The sequence below is a fragment of the Neodiprion virginianus genome, chromosome 2 (assembly GCF_021901495.1).
Source record: "Neodiprion virginianus isolate iyNeoVirg1 chromosome 2, iyNeoVirg1.1, whole genome shotgun sequence".
NCBI lineage: Eukaryota > Metazoa > Arthropoda > Insecta > Hymenoptera > Diprionidae > Neodiprion > Neodiprion virginianus.
This window is the reverse complement of record NC_060878.1, coordinates 6,235,679-6,253,378: the sequence shown is the minus strand read 5'-3', so window position 1 is coordinate 6,253,378 and position 17,700 is coordinate 6,235,679. Positions and strand designations below refer to the sequence as shown.

Here is a 17,700-nt window from a genome sequence, read left to right as displayed (position 1 = left end):
CTCCACGAATTAAGTAAAAAGTCATAAATTGTTGGAACTTCAAAATATAAACTGCTTCGTATAATGAGATGCCTTCAAAGTTGAAGGGCTAGTACTATTACTCAGCAAAATCTTCAAAATCTAGTGCAATACCTACCTACAATTCGGATGTAAGAAAATGGTGGCTTAGAAAAAATAGATTACACAATAATTGTTTAAAAATATACCTATTCAGGATGTAAATACCCTGTTATATGTTAGTCAAGAAAAATACTGGGCAAGTCAGCCTAAAGCCAGGTCACCGAACATTCTTGGAAACGAATACTAGCAGTACCGCTCTATACTAGCACTTCCATGTTCAGATATAGAATTCTTAGAAAACATATACCTATGTACAGTCCCCGCTTCGCAGAGTCAATCGAGTTAGATTTATTCAAATAGACGTAAATGCGGCTGAAACGAAAACTTCTCCTCTCGGTTTAGTCTATAGTTTACATAAGTTCAACTGAAACCACAAATGCAGGAACTGAAGAACAGTCATAAAACGGAAGGCAAAAGCTTTGAATCAAGATGTCTTGAATACATTTTTACCCCTCCCTTGAACGATTACATTCATACAAACGACTCCGTTGAAATCACAGTTTCTAGTATTTTCTATTGGCAAAAAAAAAAAAAAACAAAAAAAAAAACGCGTAGCTCGATACGCGTATCATTGATATATAATATAAAGTTCATAGAATCTCGACCGATATATCTGCTTCGCATCCGACGCACGCTTCTTCCCCTACAACGCCCTAATTATGCATTGCGTACCATTGGCGAAAGACAGCTAGTCGTTGTTTATCTGAGTTCATCGTGACCGCGGCTTTGGGATGGACGAGATATGTAACCGCCCGCGAATGGCATGACATCATGCATATTTAGCTCTCTACAGACTGCGTAGGCCATTTTTGAAATCTTAACAATATATTTCAAGGATACAAGACTGGTCTGGAGGGTCAATTACAGATTGATTGATCAAATCAAAAGCTGATACATCTGGAATTCAAGCTTTAACTTACGCTGTGCTACATGCTAAACAGATAATTGCAATCACCATTGGAATAAGCAAAGATACTTACAACGTAAAATTTGCTTCTTGGCGCTCGCCGTTTTGCTTCTAGATAAACAATCTTCACCGATGAATACTTCATGCTCTTGTAATGACTCGATGATTTATCGATTCATTAATTTTTTTTCTACTCCATAAGTTTTCACCACAGGTGCACACTTTGGGACGATTTATTTCATCACCGTTCAAGTCAGCAGTGTTGTGGACATGCATCCATATTAGTCCCAGATTTACAGACTGAAGGGATCAAATGCCACAACTCGACAAATGCTCACCACTGCAACAAATATATCGAGGCAATAACTTGTCAGACACATCCTGATGAGCATGTAATGAATCCACTTACGTGTTAAAGCGGAATTTTAAAAAATTGGTACTTTAAGGTCACTTGACTGATAGCAGCCTCACGCTAAATTTTCAATATACATCCTTTTGTTTTAATTGCATTTCTGCTATTCCATATTGTATAATGCTATCAAATTTTTTTGTAATTAATGGAATTGATAGAATATCTTACGGGTTTCACAGCGCAGATTACAAAATTGGAAAACAGAAAACCGCGCCTACGTAATAAAGTCAACGACTTTTTTATGCACAAGAAACTTTCTTACTTCCGAATTCTTTGTAAAAAGACTGAACTCCGGAAAAGTAAATTGCGTATCGCTGTTTGCGATATTTGGAAAACATCTTGATGAATTTGGACGTAATTAGAATTCTTTTGTTAAGAGATCTAGCATAGCGGGAGATTATGTGGAAGCGAATTAGATCGCGAGCCCGGAAGCAGGCAAATCAAATGATCAGCGTAAGTAAACTAATTAGCTGTATTTCGAGTTGCCTGCTGTTAGGCGATGGTGTGATTTGTTTCCATGCAATCTCGCGGTGTAATAGATAAAGGAAAATGCAAAGAAGGTTACATAAATATGAACGATGTGATTTGATTTATACATATAATGTTTTCACAGTACTCTCAATTTATTTACTTGCTATATATTTATACAAGGCGCGTGTAAAGTCTTTTACACATATCTGCGTTGGTAAAAATATATAGCAATCGAAAAGAGTTTTACGATTCGTAAAAAAATTTGTAAGTTTATGTCTATCAACGCACTCGAGTATATTAATTATAGTACGTATAAACGATTATATTAACAATTCTAAAAATTATTCTGATCAATATATAATGGATGTATTGTATTAAGTACTAACTGGGAATGCTATTTACAAATATATGTACGTTCAATTAAAATTGGGGTTTCTCTAAGCGTTACAGAGCTTGCTTGTGTTATTTTACCGAGTTGACTTGACCATTTTTCAGCAACCGCATTAGCAAAACGTAGCTACATATTATACATGCCACAGTTACAATTTATATAAATTATATGACTAGGACACAAAAATTTACTCTATTTCAAGATAAGTTTTGTATACAGTTTAAAAATTTTGCCACACGTGTAGATCTGATTAGTTATACGTACTCAGTCCAAAATTATTTACATGGATATATTATTTTTATGTGTATATACTCACAAAACAAATATACATACGTATATATACTATTTACGATCATCTCGTGACTGTTTCCCCAGTCTCTTACACAGTGAATTTCGGTCTGCTATTCGTAAGAGTAATATTCAAAAAAAAATTTTCGAGCAAAAACGGAGCACGCAGTTCAACTGCCGATATGTTTATAAATTTGTTCGTTTTTTCAGTGAGACAAAAAATTTGATATATCTAAAAAATTAGAATTACTACGAGCTAGAGAAGTGTAAGAGATTTGCTGGTTAATCACGAAACGTTTCCGACTAGCGCACACTCTGATAATTACTTATACAGTAACCGATCAAAAGATATTAATCATTGCAATTAAATAGTAGTTCTATATGTATATGGATAGGACACGATCCCTTATATTGATTAGATATTGCAATATCCGACACTACCCCTACGAGTATTTTGAGGCACCTTGTATTAATTACAAAATATATCTTATAAATATATAATGTACTTATAAGTCTTACAATTAGACAATCTGTAGGGTGTAGTTTAATATTTACAAAATAATTTATAGCTGCCTTGAAGAGCCTTTATATTGCTTACGGCAATTAACATCGTATGTAAATATATATGTACATATTTTAAGTACTAGCACCATGAATCAACAAAGTATTTACTCTTCCGTAAATACAGGCAATGACTATTAAATTTACATGTATGTTTAAACATCTGAGACGTTTACATGCTCGACACCTTTGGTTAAATTGACATCAATTTTCAACACAATTATATAGGTTAAATAATTATTACGAGCTAACAGAAAAGTACAGACAAAAACATAAATGAACACAAAAAAAAAATAAAAACAAAACGACGTACGGCTGACTGTACACGTATTTTATCAACGTTGCAGCTGTATATATTATGTAAGGCACATGAATCCGCAGTTGTCTTATAATAATTTGACAATTAACTACTAAATATGGTCCCTATTAGGAAGATACTTGGAATAATATTCATCTTGATTTTTTTACATGTATAGGATACGTACACGCATTTACCATTCTCGCAATAGATTAAAAACCTACAGATTTCAAATTGTTTGATCTGTAATTGACGATTATACGTGCATACTCGACAATATCACTAGTCAGCTTTGTCCAGACCCGAAACTGAGAATCCAAATATCCATTGAGCCGATGAGAGAACCGAGACAATTATCTGGTTTTTTTTTTATCCCCAGAATCGCGAAACTTCTGTTACACCGCCATTGGGGTTGGTAACACTCGACAAGTCGGGCAGCCAACCGAAATCTTCCAAAGTCCCTAGGAGCAATGGAGTTTCACGCGATAGCGAGATTGAGCGTCATGCCGGGCCTCGAGAAGGCCGAACTTCTTGATGCGGTAAAATCGAAGGGTGACTTCTTACTGCCGGCGGCGGAGAGCCGCCCGAGATGCTCAGGATTCGGGGATATCACCGAAGTTCGGATAACCATTTGCGATCGGTACTCGGAGGCGTCGGCAACGATGGCTTCGAGGCGTCTCTTCGGCCTCTGAACTTCCGATTCGGATGCCTTCGCCTGCTCCAAGGCCTTCTCCAACATCAAACGTTTCGAGTGTTTTTCCACGATCAGTCTCTCCGGCCCCGTTTCCGGTTGCGACGTCTTCGTGTGCCGAATCGCCGAGAAAGATGGCGCTTGCGGCTCCGGCGTTCCGCCGACGGAAACGCTGCGATTCAGCCCGGGTCGCGGAACTATAACGCTCGTCGGCGATGCCGTCACCGGGGCCGAAATCCTCCTGGGAATCGGACTGCTTCTATCGCTCTCACGCTTCTCTGAAGAGGCTCGGTGATGCGCCCGCATGCACGACGACTCCTCGTGCTTGTAGAGATACGACTTGAGGGCGAACGCCTTTCCGCAACGACCGCATACGTGCGGCTTTGTGTTCGAGTGCGTCTGTATGTGCGCACGGAGGTTCGACTTGTCCGCGAAGGCCTTGTTGCATATCGTACATTTGAATGGTTTCTCACCTGAAAATATCAACGGTTATCGTATATCAGTTACAAAGTTCGTGTACCAATAATTGTTCACAAGTACATACAGCGAATTTCTATCGACTGCATGCTTCGTCGTCTGCTTAAAATTTATTTAGACGACAGATCGCCGCGATGTAACTTGTAGCTTGAATCAAAAATTTTGACAGTTTTCGATGTTGAGTACAACTGCCAAAGACAACTGTCAAAATTTATACTATTTATACTCTGTATACTATATTGTTGTACATTCAGCGTGGTACATTATTGAAAAAAAAAAAAATCCCTAGCAGCTGCAGTTAATTCAGAGCATGATGTATTCCTCGCAGATTTTTTAAGAGATAACATTGGAATATATGATCAAATAAGTATATTTTTATATTGTATCAGTACATGTCTTCTGTGAAACTCGCCGATCATGTATGGAATTTACGTATTCACAATTTAGCTTTGATTGCCTATCTGTTGGCGTTGAGAGGCGAGTTTCACGGAAAATTGTACAGTACTAAGTCCAGCTAAAGCAGAAAGGGTTGGCCAATGTGTACAAAGAAACATCGTATTCTAATTAGGGTTATGACAACTTAAATCCCGGATTTAGTTTATTATATAAGATGGACATGTATACTCGTTGTGACTCTGGCTACGGTAATCAGTAATTATGTAACGATCGTGGCCGCACGCATATTGGGATTATCATTTTGCACGGCGTCATCTGGTGGAAATAAAACAAACTAATGCAACTAGGCTGACAGCTGACCTTTGTCCGTATGAATGGTAGAACATGTAATCATTGATTATGTTTAATTAATTTATGTGACATGAATAATTTGAACCCCATGAATTACAATTCGCCTCCATGAAAATGAAAAACTTAGGTTATGTGGTGGTAAAATGGCACCAGGCTGAAAAACGCCGGAAAACTTCGAAACGTTGTTTAATTCCATCGAATTTGAATGAAAACCAGATGTCACCACGTTTCATAGTAGTTGTCGATGCCGAATTGGGCATCAATTAGATAGTGCATAATTGATAAGATTTCATAAAAACATGCGTAGACGTAGAAGTTTACATCCCGTCGGGATTTTTCGGATGCATTACGACATTGCGTGAATCGCTGGGCCTAAATGATGGAATATAAATTGTCTTAGTTACAAGAGGTGACGTGAAAATTTGATTATTTTCAAGAACCGGAGGAAGGCTCACGTTTCAAATGGGACTGCATTACGGGTCCCGAAAGTTTTTTGCGTACAGTTAATGTACTTACTGTGATTTATCCAATACATGATCTTTCATCCTTCATACATCCGAATTAATACTGGAAAAATTCTCTAAATAATTCGAAAAGTAAGAATAAAAATAAAAAAATAAAAAATGGTTCATCAAATTTTACCAAGAGTCATCGAAAGTTCTAAGAATTATCGATTTCCCAAAAGATGTAACAGTCATTTCAGTTGGGAATTGATAACGGTCACGCAGCTAATCTCAAATACTCCATTTTTCAGAAATATTTAATTCGAATATCCAAAGGATACGATTGATGAATTTTAAATTGTATTCATAGGTTTCCCATCATTTTGCTTTCGTGTTATTTGTCGTATCATTTGTTATTGGTATCACCTAAATGTCTGAGAATATAATCAGATTATCCATATTTTAGAGATACGGTGGGCATATTAAAAGATTTTCCATACTTTAAAACTCTAGCAGCTGCATTCTAAATATCATTGGATAAATATTTCGATGAAGCTCATACTCAATATCACGTAAATTCGACTCTATTCACATACCTATATTCTATATATATTCTACAGTCGACGTAGCATCGAACTTATCGTCGATTTACGCAGAAAGCCACCTGCAGCACGTCTGCGGCGCGTATATTAATAGTACATAAAACGAACAAAAATAGAAACCAACAAAAACTTTCCCTCGGAAAATTTACAAATCAGTATCTCCCACAGTACACAGAGCGGAAAAAGAACGTCTGAACGAAATAAATTGGTCACTTGTAGATCTGAAATAAGTAATTTCGACAAACATGCGATAATATAATGTCGAAATTTTGTTATTCGACGAAAAGTTTTTTGCGCAAATTAAGGTTCGATTGGATCAACACATACTGAATTTCGCATTACAGTGTGCAGCTATACGGAGTAATTGATGTTGCAGTTTGAAGATTAGTTCGATTCTTTAACACGAAAAAGAAAAACTATTTCAGAAAAATTCTCCAGATGCAGTCGATAAGTAGAATTTTTTTTTCTAATTTGTTAACCCAACTCCGTTTTCGACATACTGAGGAGATAATTGATGTGAAATTTTCTGCTCTACACGATGGTCGAGTCATTTGTCATTTACCGATAGCCGTTTTGGAAGAAGACGCAAAAAACGTCAAAAATTGCTGTTTTCTCGAAACTCCGGTTATGAAGTTCAAAAATGATTTCAGATTTGAGTTCCTGGTGGTCGAAAAATGCAGTCACATCCCGAACATTTTCAATTAAGACCAATTTTGACCTGCGACGGCAAATCCATTTGTTACCTAATAGACCACATGTGCATATTTGGTATACCCTTATCTCAATGTGCCAATTTACTTGCAGCAGTTAAAACAGACCTGCTCTTTCCGACGAAAGTAAAAGACATTATAGATTCCTGCTTACCGGTATGCGTTCGTATGTGTCCCTGAAGAAGCCACGGTCGTGAGAAGCACTTGCCACAGTAATGGCACTTGCACCCTTGATTGTGGGTCCTGACATGCATACTGAAGGCAGGCATGCTGACGTAGACCTTGTCGCAGTGCGGACATCGTCTCGCCTTCTTATCGCCGAGGGAGCGATGGGTCTGGCGATGTCGTGCCAGGTTGGAGGACGTGGAGTACCTCTTCCCACAGTCCGGACACTCATGGTCCTCGTTATCTTCGGGCCTTCCGCAGGTCTCCGTAGGGCTGGCGGGTACCTGGGCCTTCTTCGAGGCCGGACTCCGAGGTTCGGAGTGATGCTGGCGCTGCGGATGGGCCTCGTGGTTGGTTTGGGTCTCATCGCGAGCCGCCGGAAGTCGGAGTATCCTCTGCGTCTTGGGCTCCGAGCTCGGAGAACGTCGCTCGAGTATCTTTCGTTCAGCCTCGATCCTCTCGAAGAAGAGCCGCGTCCGTTCTTGGAGTGCGTGTTCGTCGCTTGTTCGTTTCTCCAATGCTTCGTTAATTTCGTAGGTGACCTCGTCCTTGTACCCGGGTGACGTCGGCCGTTGGCACAAAACGCTACCGGCCGGATGTATCAGGGTACCAGCGGCCGCTGCCAGACTGACTTCCGCGAGCTTCGTCAGGTTGTAAAGCTCCTCGGGACACTCCGAGGACGTCTCGCTGCCACAGTCGCTGACCCCATCCGAGGTCGGCTGACCGCCGCCATACTCGGCGACGCTGACTCCGCGCTCAGGGCTGCAATCTAAAAATGGAAAGTCAAAATCTGATTGGTCGTTCGACGTGAGAGTCTGGTTGGAAGTGCTTCGCTGGAAGCTTTCTTCGGCAAGCTCATCCCTGATTCGAGCCTCGCGAAAAGCTGCACCTGCTGATTCATCGTCGATTGCATTCCCTCGGTTTGACTCACGCGTTATCTTCCTGCATCACCGGGTGTGCACCAATGAACCAGCTTCCAAGCAAAGTCACGCCTGGAGACGCGTTAAAGTTTGGTGTACGTACGGACTGCGCCTGTTTTGGGGAGAACGGAAATAGACGGACGCGTTTTGGACGCGGTTATACCGCGTGCGCTAGCGGTAAGACGCCGAGAAAAGGTTGAACGCGGGGTTAGCGAGGGGTTTCGGCCGCCGCGACGGTATGCGTCGTCTTCTGACGCATCTCTTGTGCCTCCTATTCTTAAGTCGACCACCGGTACCAGTCCAACACCAAGACCGCCGTGCCGTTACACACCGTTGCAAGTTATACGTACAGGAATGGCTGAGTAATGCTCTTCGATTCGTCGGCCATGTTGGTAGCGCAAAATCATCTATCGGATGTCAGTGATGAATATGTCTTCACGTTGCCCGAAATGTGTGTTTACGAACGAATTAGCATGCAAACGGAAGAGAGCGGCTCAAAGATATCGGAAGGAAAGGGTTGTGCTCCAAGTTTTTAAACGACTTATCATCGCTCCGAGGTTTTATTATCGGATTGTCATTGAGGGGTTCGAAGTTTCGAGGTCAACCTGTGGGCAGCCACGTTGTTTGGATGGCTGTGGTTAATTATAGCACCGTTCTAGAACGGACACTTCGGACGATATTTCAATCATTCTATGCTATTCACACCGACGACACACTGACCGCGTCGAGGTGGGTAATTAGTTCGGTAAATCTGTCAGCGTAACGTCTTCGCTCTCGTTTCAAGGTGGGCAAATTTTCTAGTGCAATTGTCCTGCGAGGCTACGATACGATACAACGCGCACAGTTCATTGGGAATGAAAGACGACCACAAACGAGGCTACGAAATTGCGGGCAAAGCATTGAAGGGTGGTGAGATCAGGAAGTAACAAGACTCGGAGTAAGTCGACGAAAACTCACCTCTCATGGTCTCCTCAAACTGGTCAGAGCCGTCGTACCTTCGGCGAGTGATGAGAAAAGCTCGAGGCATTTTCGTGAGATGAAAGGTCCTGTCAGTCGAGAACTGGGTAAAGCACACAATAAATCATGCCACACAAACTGGAACCACCACTTGAATCGTACCGGTTATTCACTGCAGGGTCGGTCGGAACAACCCCTTCGAAAAAAAAAAAAAAAAAACCGACGCCAACTTTTGCGGAACTTGATATTATATGCTCTCAGCTCGACCGGGCATGCAACTCAGCCAACAGTCGCGCAACTACTGAACCCACCGTTCGTTCTAATCCTGTGCTTAATAGAACCTGACCGAACCGTTCTCTCGCCTGCTCGAGATAGTCTGCTGATCAAGCAAGCTCACCGCGCGCCGCAGCTTTCGAGCGTATAGTGTTCGTCCGGGTGTATTTCGGGCCTTCATATAGGAAGGAGTTCGTCTCCCCCGCATAGCCCCGCTTATAGGACCCGGTGTGGAGGGCCTCCCTCCCCCGGAACCCCTCGGAACCCCTCGGAACCCTTGGAACCCCACGGAACTCCTCCTCAGCTGCTCCCGAAGCACCGAGTGAGCGCGTGCTCTGCCTCCTGCGGGGCGTGTAAGACTGTATGTGCGTACGTAGGTGGTCATGCACACATGTTGAAACATACGCGTATGGTGTGCTACGGGGGGTGAGGGGGGGGGGGGTGTCCCGGTGGCTGTACCACCGATGTACGAGTACTTGAAATTCAACTTGACGAGTGTCGATCGCTGCCGGATTTTCTTTAATTCTGCACTGAGCGGCTGCGCTGAGAGAAACTTTTTCACTAAATATTATGTTACTAGAAAATTATAATAAGATTTTTATCGGTGGACAGTTACGGTTTGAGTATTGTTTGCGTTGGTGGAAATTTTTTTTTCAACATTGTTACTGTTTGGTGTAATTGCAGTTTATAACGTCATGTTTGTTTTTTTTTTGGGTTAATTTGTAGTTTTAAATCTTTTCCCTTAATTTTTGGATTTTTTTGTGAGGTGTTTCGTGAGGGACTGGATGAATATTGATAGTCTATCGAGTACAAGTGACTTTGGACACGGACAAAAATGGGCACGTGTGTATCTTTTACCCGCAAGATTCACATTACGCATGTCGTTATTATTAGATGTAAAAAATGGTAACAAAGTCTGATTAGGCGCAATAAATTATTCGAATATGAAGAATTTGAAGATTGCAGTAGAGTTCGAGTCATGTTTGGTAGGTTCTTCCACAAATTTGTAATCACAACACTTTGAGAAACTATTTTCTTTTTTTTTTTGTGTCCCGAAGTCTCGTGTACAATCAAAACTTTTCAAGATCGATTTCTTCAGAAAAATTAGACTTTCTGCAAAAATTATTTCACAGAATAAATCTCGTGCCCCAAAAGATTCAAGCGCCAACTACCGAGTACCTTTAGTCTAATATCGCGAGTATCGACGCGGGGTTGTTCCGTGAATGACGAGGGACGGCACCGTTGCTTCTTCACCGCCCCAATAAAATGTGGTCTACATTATAAGGAGTTGTCGTAGACCGGAAGCGGTCGCAAATGGAGCAGAATGTGTACAATGTAAGTGCATTCGAGGATTTCCAAGGAAGGCTCTAAGCCGTCTCTGGTTCTCTAGCGTTCCGAAGTTTATTTTGAGGGATATAATCGAAGGGGAAACAGTTGACTCTCGTCTTCCCGGTGAAAGAAGGGATGCTGGATGCGGCAAAGAGGTACAGGGCATGACTCGTTAAGAGAAAAAGAGACGCCCGGAGCTCGTCCAGATTATTCCTTTGTCGAAAAATTGCGAATCCCGCAATGGAACTTTCGAAGTGTCCCGTTATAGAGGGTAGAGGAGGACTATCTACGTGTACGGGAAGTTTCCGTAAAGTAGAGGGAAATTAAGATGGCGGTGCTGCGGTAAAAGTTCCACAAAGCACCAATCAGATTGTTTCCCTTATTGCTTACGAACGACATTCCGGCGACTTGTTGAACCACTATTTCCTGCTTTTTGGCGGACACATTATCGGTTGACAATACATACTTGATACTTCACCTGACCTCTGTCCTTCGTACGGCCCATGCAGGGAAAGAAAGCTCCTTGCCCAATGGCCGCATGAAAGGTCAATCGTTACCACTCGGCACAGTCACGTAGCGGAAATTACGTAATCTCGAGGGTTATAATTCCGAAGCGTGTACGTTTGTCACGTTTTAATATATTGAAATAACTTTTGGCAGCTTCTGGTATACTTTGGATACATACATATAAGCAGATCGGGCCAGCTGTGAGTTGTACGCGGAAAACCTACGCAGACTTTGGCCACACCCTCGACTTTCGGCTTGACGACAATGTTGGCGTTGTCTCGATCCACGCGGTATTTAGCCCCCCGAAACCTCTCAGGGTATTAATTATCGCCGCAAAATAATTACCATGGAACTCCGGCGGTATATTTTTACCGCCTCCCGGTTTCGTTCGTCGCTCTGGGACCGACCGTGTTTCACCCCACAAGTTGCTCCTGGAGTCGGCACGCGCCAGGGGGGCTTGTTAACCAAATATTAAGTCATCGTGAAAAAAAGATGGTGCTGGAGAAAAAACGAACGAGGTGGAAAAAAATTAAAGAGTATAAAAAACCGCGACCCTTGCCGCTTGCGGAGTTCACGTGGGTCGCGACGCGCCCCGCAAGCACGCTTCGGTCTCTCGTCACTCGATGGCTTTCACATGTTCTGCAAGCTTCTTTTAACCGATCCAACCACCACCCCTCGCCCATACCTTGTCTCTTGTCCAAACAGGTTCGATACGACAAGTTGATCCGACGACGACGAGAAATGCTCCGACTATTTGTTGTTACAAACAAATCGCGGGGGAGGAGAAACGGAGGGAGGAAAACAATTAACACCGGTCAAAGAACCGTTATGAGCAGCACGGAATGTAATTCGCCGTTTCTTCGATTTATCGTCAAATTTTTTAACCTGCACCCGTTATATTAAACCTTTTAAACGAATATTTTTTAGCATTCGCAGGAACAACTTTCCAGTACGAACAAATGTAGCCAATTAATAAGCCACTCTTCGGCACCGTTTACGTTACAAAGAAGCAAGTGGTTACTTTACGCTTGAAATCGAGGTACACTTTTATTCACTTATTTGGGTGTCAGTCAGAAGTCAAAGAGACTAATTATACAGAGGAAATTACAAGTCTTTTTATATCGCTGGTTAAGGGGGTTTAAAAAAAGATCGGCAGATGATTTGGTTTACCATCTTTCGCCCCGCAGATCGGTTTATGCGTTCACCACAAGTCTGAGTGTCTTGAAATCTGGACCACCGATCGGAATTTCCGGGAGTCACGTTTTTTTCAACTTGCTAAATAATGTGCTATAAAATGTAATCAGGATTTTACCCAAACTAGCCTGTAATTTCACTTCATGCAGGGTTATTTGATAAATTTGCTGTGGAAAATTGAGGGAACAAAATATTGAAAAGAAGACTTAACTGCAAGCCTGTATAGATTAAATTCTTACTTTGAAATGAATTTTAGCTATAGAAAAAAATTATATTTTCACAGCCCGTAACTTTACAGCAGCGACATATTTTCAAGAAAAAGTTTAAAGAAAGAAATAAAATCGTAAGAAATTTCATATTACATTAAAAATTCACTCCACCAAATTTTATTCATAGATTTATATGTGAGACTGAGGGTGAGGCAGGTGAAATAATGAAACGATCTAATTTATTTACATTATTAATATAATTATTTGTTTAGGCCAAGATTTTGATAGAGTTCACGTCACGAATCAGAGAAATATTGGCCTTAGCTTCTTGCTCCGTTTTACCCGACAGGGAAATATGATTTTTTTTTTAAATACTGAGAAGATGTTACAATAATGTAAGTAGATATCAACGAATTAATCACGGCTGAGGAAAATAACGGTGACAAAAGAGATGATGTTTCAGTGAAATATTAACTTTCCCTGGATAGTTCATAGCCAGAATCCAGAAATCGCGTGTACCTCGGAATGTTGACTGCAGTTTTTTGAACTGTCTTGTTATCGCAGAGAAAACAAATGTAATGTCGATTTTACATCTGCTGTGGGCATGTAATGATATGAGCAACACTTTTTTGGAGTCAAATCTACCTCATTGCGGTAGATCTTCCTGGGTATGTTATTGTTGTAACTCTTACCATTGGTTTTATACCTCTTGTTATAGGATTAGTAAATCTTACCAAAATTGCGGTAGATTTAACTCCAAAAAAAGTGCTGTCATATATTCCCCGCGCGAGACGTAAAATATGTAAAATATTTTCCTTCCGTGCACGATGAGTATAATAATACACGCGCTTGGACATGAAACCACGTCGCATTGCCCGAGGCTTCTGTAAAGGACCGATTGAGAGGCTTCTATAAAGGAGACGCATGAATAAGAAGGAAAAGAAAATCAACGAACACCGGAGTAAAATTTATTCCAAACGAAATTAAAAGTCCAGCAGTAGATCGGGACCAGTAAGGGACAATGACTGCAAGACTAACGAGTAAGTTCTCCTTCCAAAGGTGGACGACGATAGGTATATAGGACGAAATTAGCGATAGAAGGATTTGCGTACGCGACTGAATGGATGCTTCGTGAGTTAGTCAGCGTCGCGGTGCTAAATCCATCCAACGGATGCCTGGCGTCGGGCCAGTTAAACCACCCAGCGCACCAACCTGCTTGCTCCAACTATAAGCAGCGAGATTCTCTCCGACTCTCTCGCTCGCGCGGTGGCGTCTTATCATCATCCTTAGCCGCGTACCGACGCCTGGCGTCGTCGTCGTCGTCGTCGGTGGTGCTTCGCCCACGTCGCGCCGTGACCTCGCCCACCTATCCGTGAACCACCACGAGGGACGTTTGCGCGAGACGTTTTTGGCACCAAGATTTTCTGCAAACACATGACTTTTCCATCCCACGTCCATCCGCCACCGCCTCCAATTAGCTTCCAATATAACGAGACGCTTTCCTTTTCGAATCAATGTTTATACCCGCAGGATCCAGTCGCGTGACCACTAGCTGTGGTCCAATCACGGTTTCGCAAATAGTCAATCCGATTTACTGCTGCTCACCATTTTCATCCGGAATCAATGTCGACTCTTGCACTGCGTGTCTACGCTCTCTTAGCATTCGACGAGGCACGCCGCCTTTTTGGATGGTGAAAATAACAGATTCTTAGGACGTTTATAGAACTGACGCACGTGCTAACGCGGGCCTGACACACCATTTCGTTGAATAAATTGCTGAACTATGTGGTCTAGGCATTAGGAGATTATCACGGAACAACAACGGAGGTCGAATTTTTAGTTATTTAGTTATTATAGTCAAAGGAAGGTATCACATGTATCGATATCTCCGATTTTCTTTCTTTTCTACCACGTTACAGTAGACTAAAAACTAAGTGACACGTACTGTTTTTCATCTGCCATCAAACACTTTAAGGGTGTGAAACGACCATCCGAAGTTAAGGCACGTCAAGGGATGATTTGGCAGTTTCACCCTCAAGAACATAACATTTCTCAACCAATCCAACTGGAAAAGTTTCTCTATAATGACAAATTAAAAATGTAATTTTCCCGATTAAAAATAAACCGAAAAAACCTCACTTTGCAGAATGCTTTCACGCCTTTAAAATAACATATTAGAAAAGAATACCTTTCTTGTTGGAAGTAAAAACGACCGATTTCAATCAGAAATGTGCAGGACTATAAACGATCTCTTAAGATCCCTGGTATTCGAAAAAATAGCGGGAAGTTTCGATTGTTTCTTAGGCAGGATGCGGAATTGCGGAAGTCCGCCTCGCTAACGAGCCGCTAATGTTTACAAGTTATACCCGGGCTACGTGCCATGCGATGCGCCCATCTCCTCCACCTATTCACAATATTTTAGTTCTCTAGTTTATATCGTTTCCACTACGAGAGGAGAACAGGTGTCCCCCACCACTGGCAGATCGACGTCGCGCCATCCCGGAATAAAACTCTGCGCGTCGTCGGTTTTACGCCTCTCTTCTTTACATATCTTGCCTACAACCATCCGCCTACCGACATCCTTCCTAAGACGCAGGCGCGAGAAAAGTGATTGAAGCCACCCAGCAGCTCGCGCTTCGCGATGCACGACGCTTATGCCATTTACGTTCTCATAGGTTATTGGAAAATGTCCTCGTGACGTCAGAGTTTGGTTGGCGGCGCCATTTTATCACCACATAACCTAAGCTTTCAACTTTATTAGAAGCAAATCGTTGTTCTTGGGCTTCCAAATTACTCGTGTCGCATGTATTAGTTAAACGTAATCAATAATATACCTGTTGTAACACTCAGGCGCGAAAAAACACGGTCAATCATCAGCTATCAGCCTGGTTGCATTGGTTTGATTATTTTCCACCAGATGACGCATTGCGAAGCGGCAATCTCAATACGCGTAATTACTTCATTACCCATTCATTATAGCATATTCAAGATCAATCGTCATACCCAAGTTTAAACTTCGTGAAAATATTATTTCAATTCGTAAGAAAATCAATGCTTGTGTGGAAACAAATTCATTCGATAGCGAACTGGCTCCAAAATTGTACGAAAAACTGTTCAATACCGACGTGTTACACAGATGAGGTATCTTAGCGAGTATGACTTTTATCTTGTGCCAAACTACTTTTGATCGACAATTAAGTGAAATCTGGGGACCGTTAGTTTGCTCGTATGTCTTTTTGTTCCAAAGAAAAAACAGGCACTAGACTGACGTCAAATGACGCTCCTATGTTTTTGAAAACTGATCGTTATTGTTTTCCATCGGTGAAGTATTTTGTTTTTTAAATTTTGTTTTTTTGACCAAACTGGATGCAGAAAATTTTTTAAATTTGTATGCCATAAAAACTACGTGAATTCGTGATGTAATGAAATTTGGGAAAGTCGGTGAATAGCATTGAAAACAAAATTTAGTAACAACTGATCGCTGTAAACAAACACAATATGATAAATCGTCAACGGAGATTTGCCAAGCTTTGCCAGAAAAATCAAGTTTCAATTCGTAGAGTCGATTATTTTTTTGTTGTGACTTTGTTCTTTTTTTTTTTTTTTTATTTTCTTTATTTTTTTGGTGTTTCTTTTGTATCAGATCAAGCTATTTTTGATAAGATGCGCGTGTGTCCTCTACACCTGTTCGACGAATAAATTCTCACGCTTGTTTGTTCGGTACGCGGTTTTAGCTTTTTTCATTCGTCGGACATCTTAATAATAGATTTATCGAAAATCGATGAAATTTCTCAAATCTCGGTGTAATAATTTTGCCGCGACAGAGTTCGCATACTTCAGATCAAGTAAAAACTAATACATGTATGTACGTCGTCACCGTTGTCTGGGAAAAAGTGACCTGCAGCTAAGGAAGCGAAAGGAGAGAAAAAGAAAAGAAAAAAAAAGAGAGCAGGAAAAAATGGAGCCGACGCGAGGTGTATTAATAGACAGACTTACGCGTGTATACAGCGCCATGTTCATACAGCGTTTTTAGCACTATATAGACCGGGGGTATTACCCAAATATGTGGAACGTGCGGAGGGCGCGTGACTTTTTCAATCTCATAAACCATCGTCAAAGTGTACACAGAATGTATCAACTTGTCGGAAGTACTCCGGAGGCGAACAACATTTTTCTTTTATAAATTAGGTGTATTTCCCGTGACTCCCTTGACGCCTGGGGAGGATTATCGCCGTGCTTGGTGCGTGTAAAAAAGCTCAAGGAAAGGGAGGAGATTTTAGAAATGGGGAAACGCGGTCTCGCGGATCTATTTCGTCAGCTTTGGTGTTTCCGAGCCTAGGTACGTACACGCAACGTGTGGCTAAGGGAAGCACCGGGCTGCTCTTGCTTGTTCCGTATGGGGTTCGAGAGTTATTTTCGTGCATTGCTCAAAGCCGCATATACGCCGCCGCGATGCTGCAGCTGTCTGCAAACCACCGCCAACCACGGTCATCTCCGATCTATGCAAGGTTTGCTCGTACGGCTGCTCGATTATAAGATTGGAAAATTACCGCGTTACCAATTGCAACGTGTACGGTTGTCTCGGGGCGGAGATGAAATTCCGAATATGAAAAGATCCGAAAGCGCCTAATTTCCAATTATCTTATGGCGAAACTTGAGGTAGAGAAATTAAAATTTGAAGAAACAACAAAATTTCAAACGGTCGGAAACCTTAGAGCTCAATGTTCTCAAAAGAATTTTTGAAAAAATTAAATTTCGAATTTTTGTTTCAGTTGTAGGTAAAACAGTACGATTTTCGGTCAAATCTAGAACATGTTTTGCCTGGTGAAATAAGTTGTCACGAAAGAAAAAAAAAAAACCAAAACACTTGGTTCAATCAAGAGCTATACTCACTTAATAACAGAAAATATTTGATTTTTTGATTTCAGATACAAGTTTATTTTGGGTTATCCTGACCACTGCGAGGATACTTTTTTCTAAGGGGATTCCGAAAACTAATTTTCAACGGATAAATTTCCAATATTTTCG

The 17,700-nt window shown here is 41.4% G+C and overlaps 1 protein-coding gene and 1 long non-coding RNA gene across 2 annotated transcripts; one reads left to right on the top strand and one right to left on the bottom strand.

Moving 5' to 3' along the window:
- Nucleotides 1-2,043: 2,043 nt before the first annotated feature.
- LOC124297857 (fez family zinc finger protein 1-like) lies at nucleotides 2,044-9,299 on the bottom strand. The gene is made up of 3 exons (XM_046749204.1): nucleotides 9,161-9,299; nucleotides 7,273-8,052; nucleotides 2,044-4,612 (listed from the first exon to the last, which is right to left on the bottom strand). The coding sequence occupies exons 1-3, from the start codon at nucleotides 9,228-9,230 to the stop codon at nucleotides 3,927-3,929; spliced, it is 1,536 nt and encodes a 511-aa protein (XP_046605160.1). The 5' UTR covers nucleotides 9,231-9,299; the 3' UTR covers nucleotides 2,044-3,926.
- On the top strand, nucleotides 8,637-17,700 carry LOC124297858 (uncharacterized). The gene is made up of 3 exons (XR_006906669.1): nucleotides 8,637-8,932; nucleotides 9,005-9,267; nucleotides 17,601-17,700. It is a non-coding gene; the product is annotated as an uncharacterized LOC124297858 (long non-coding RNA).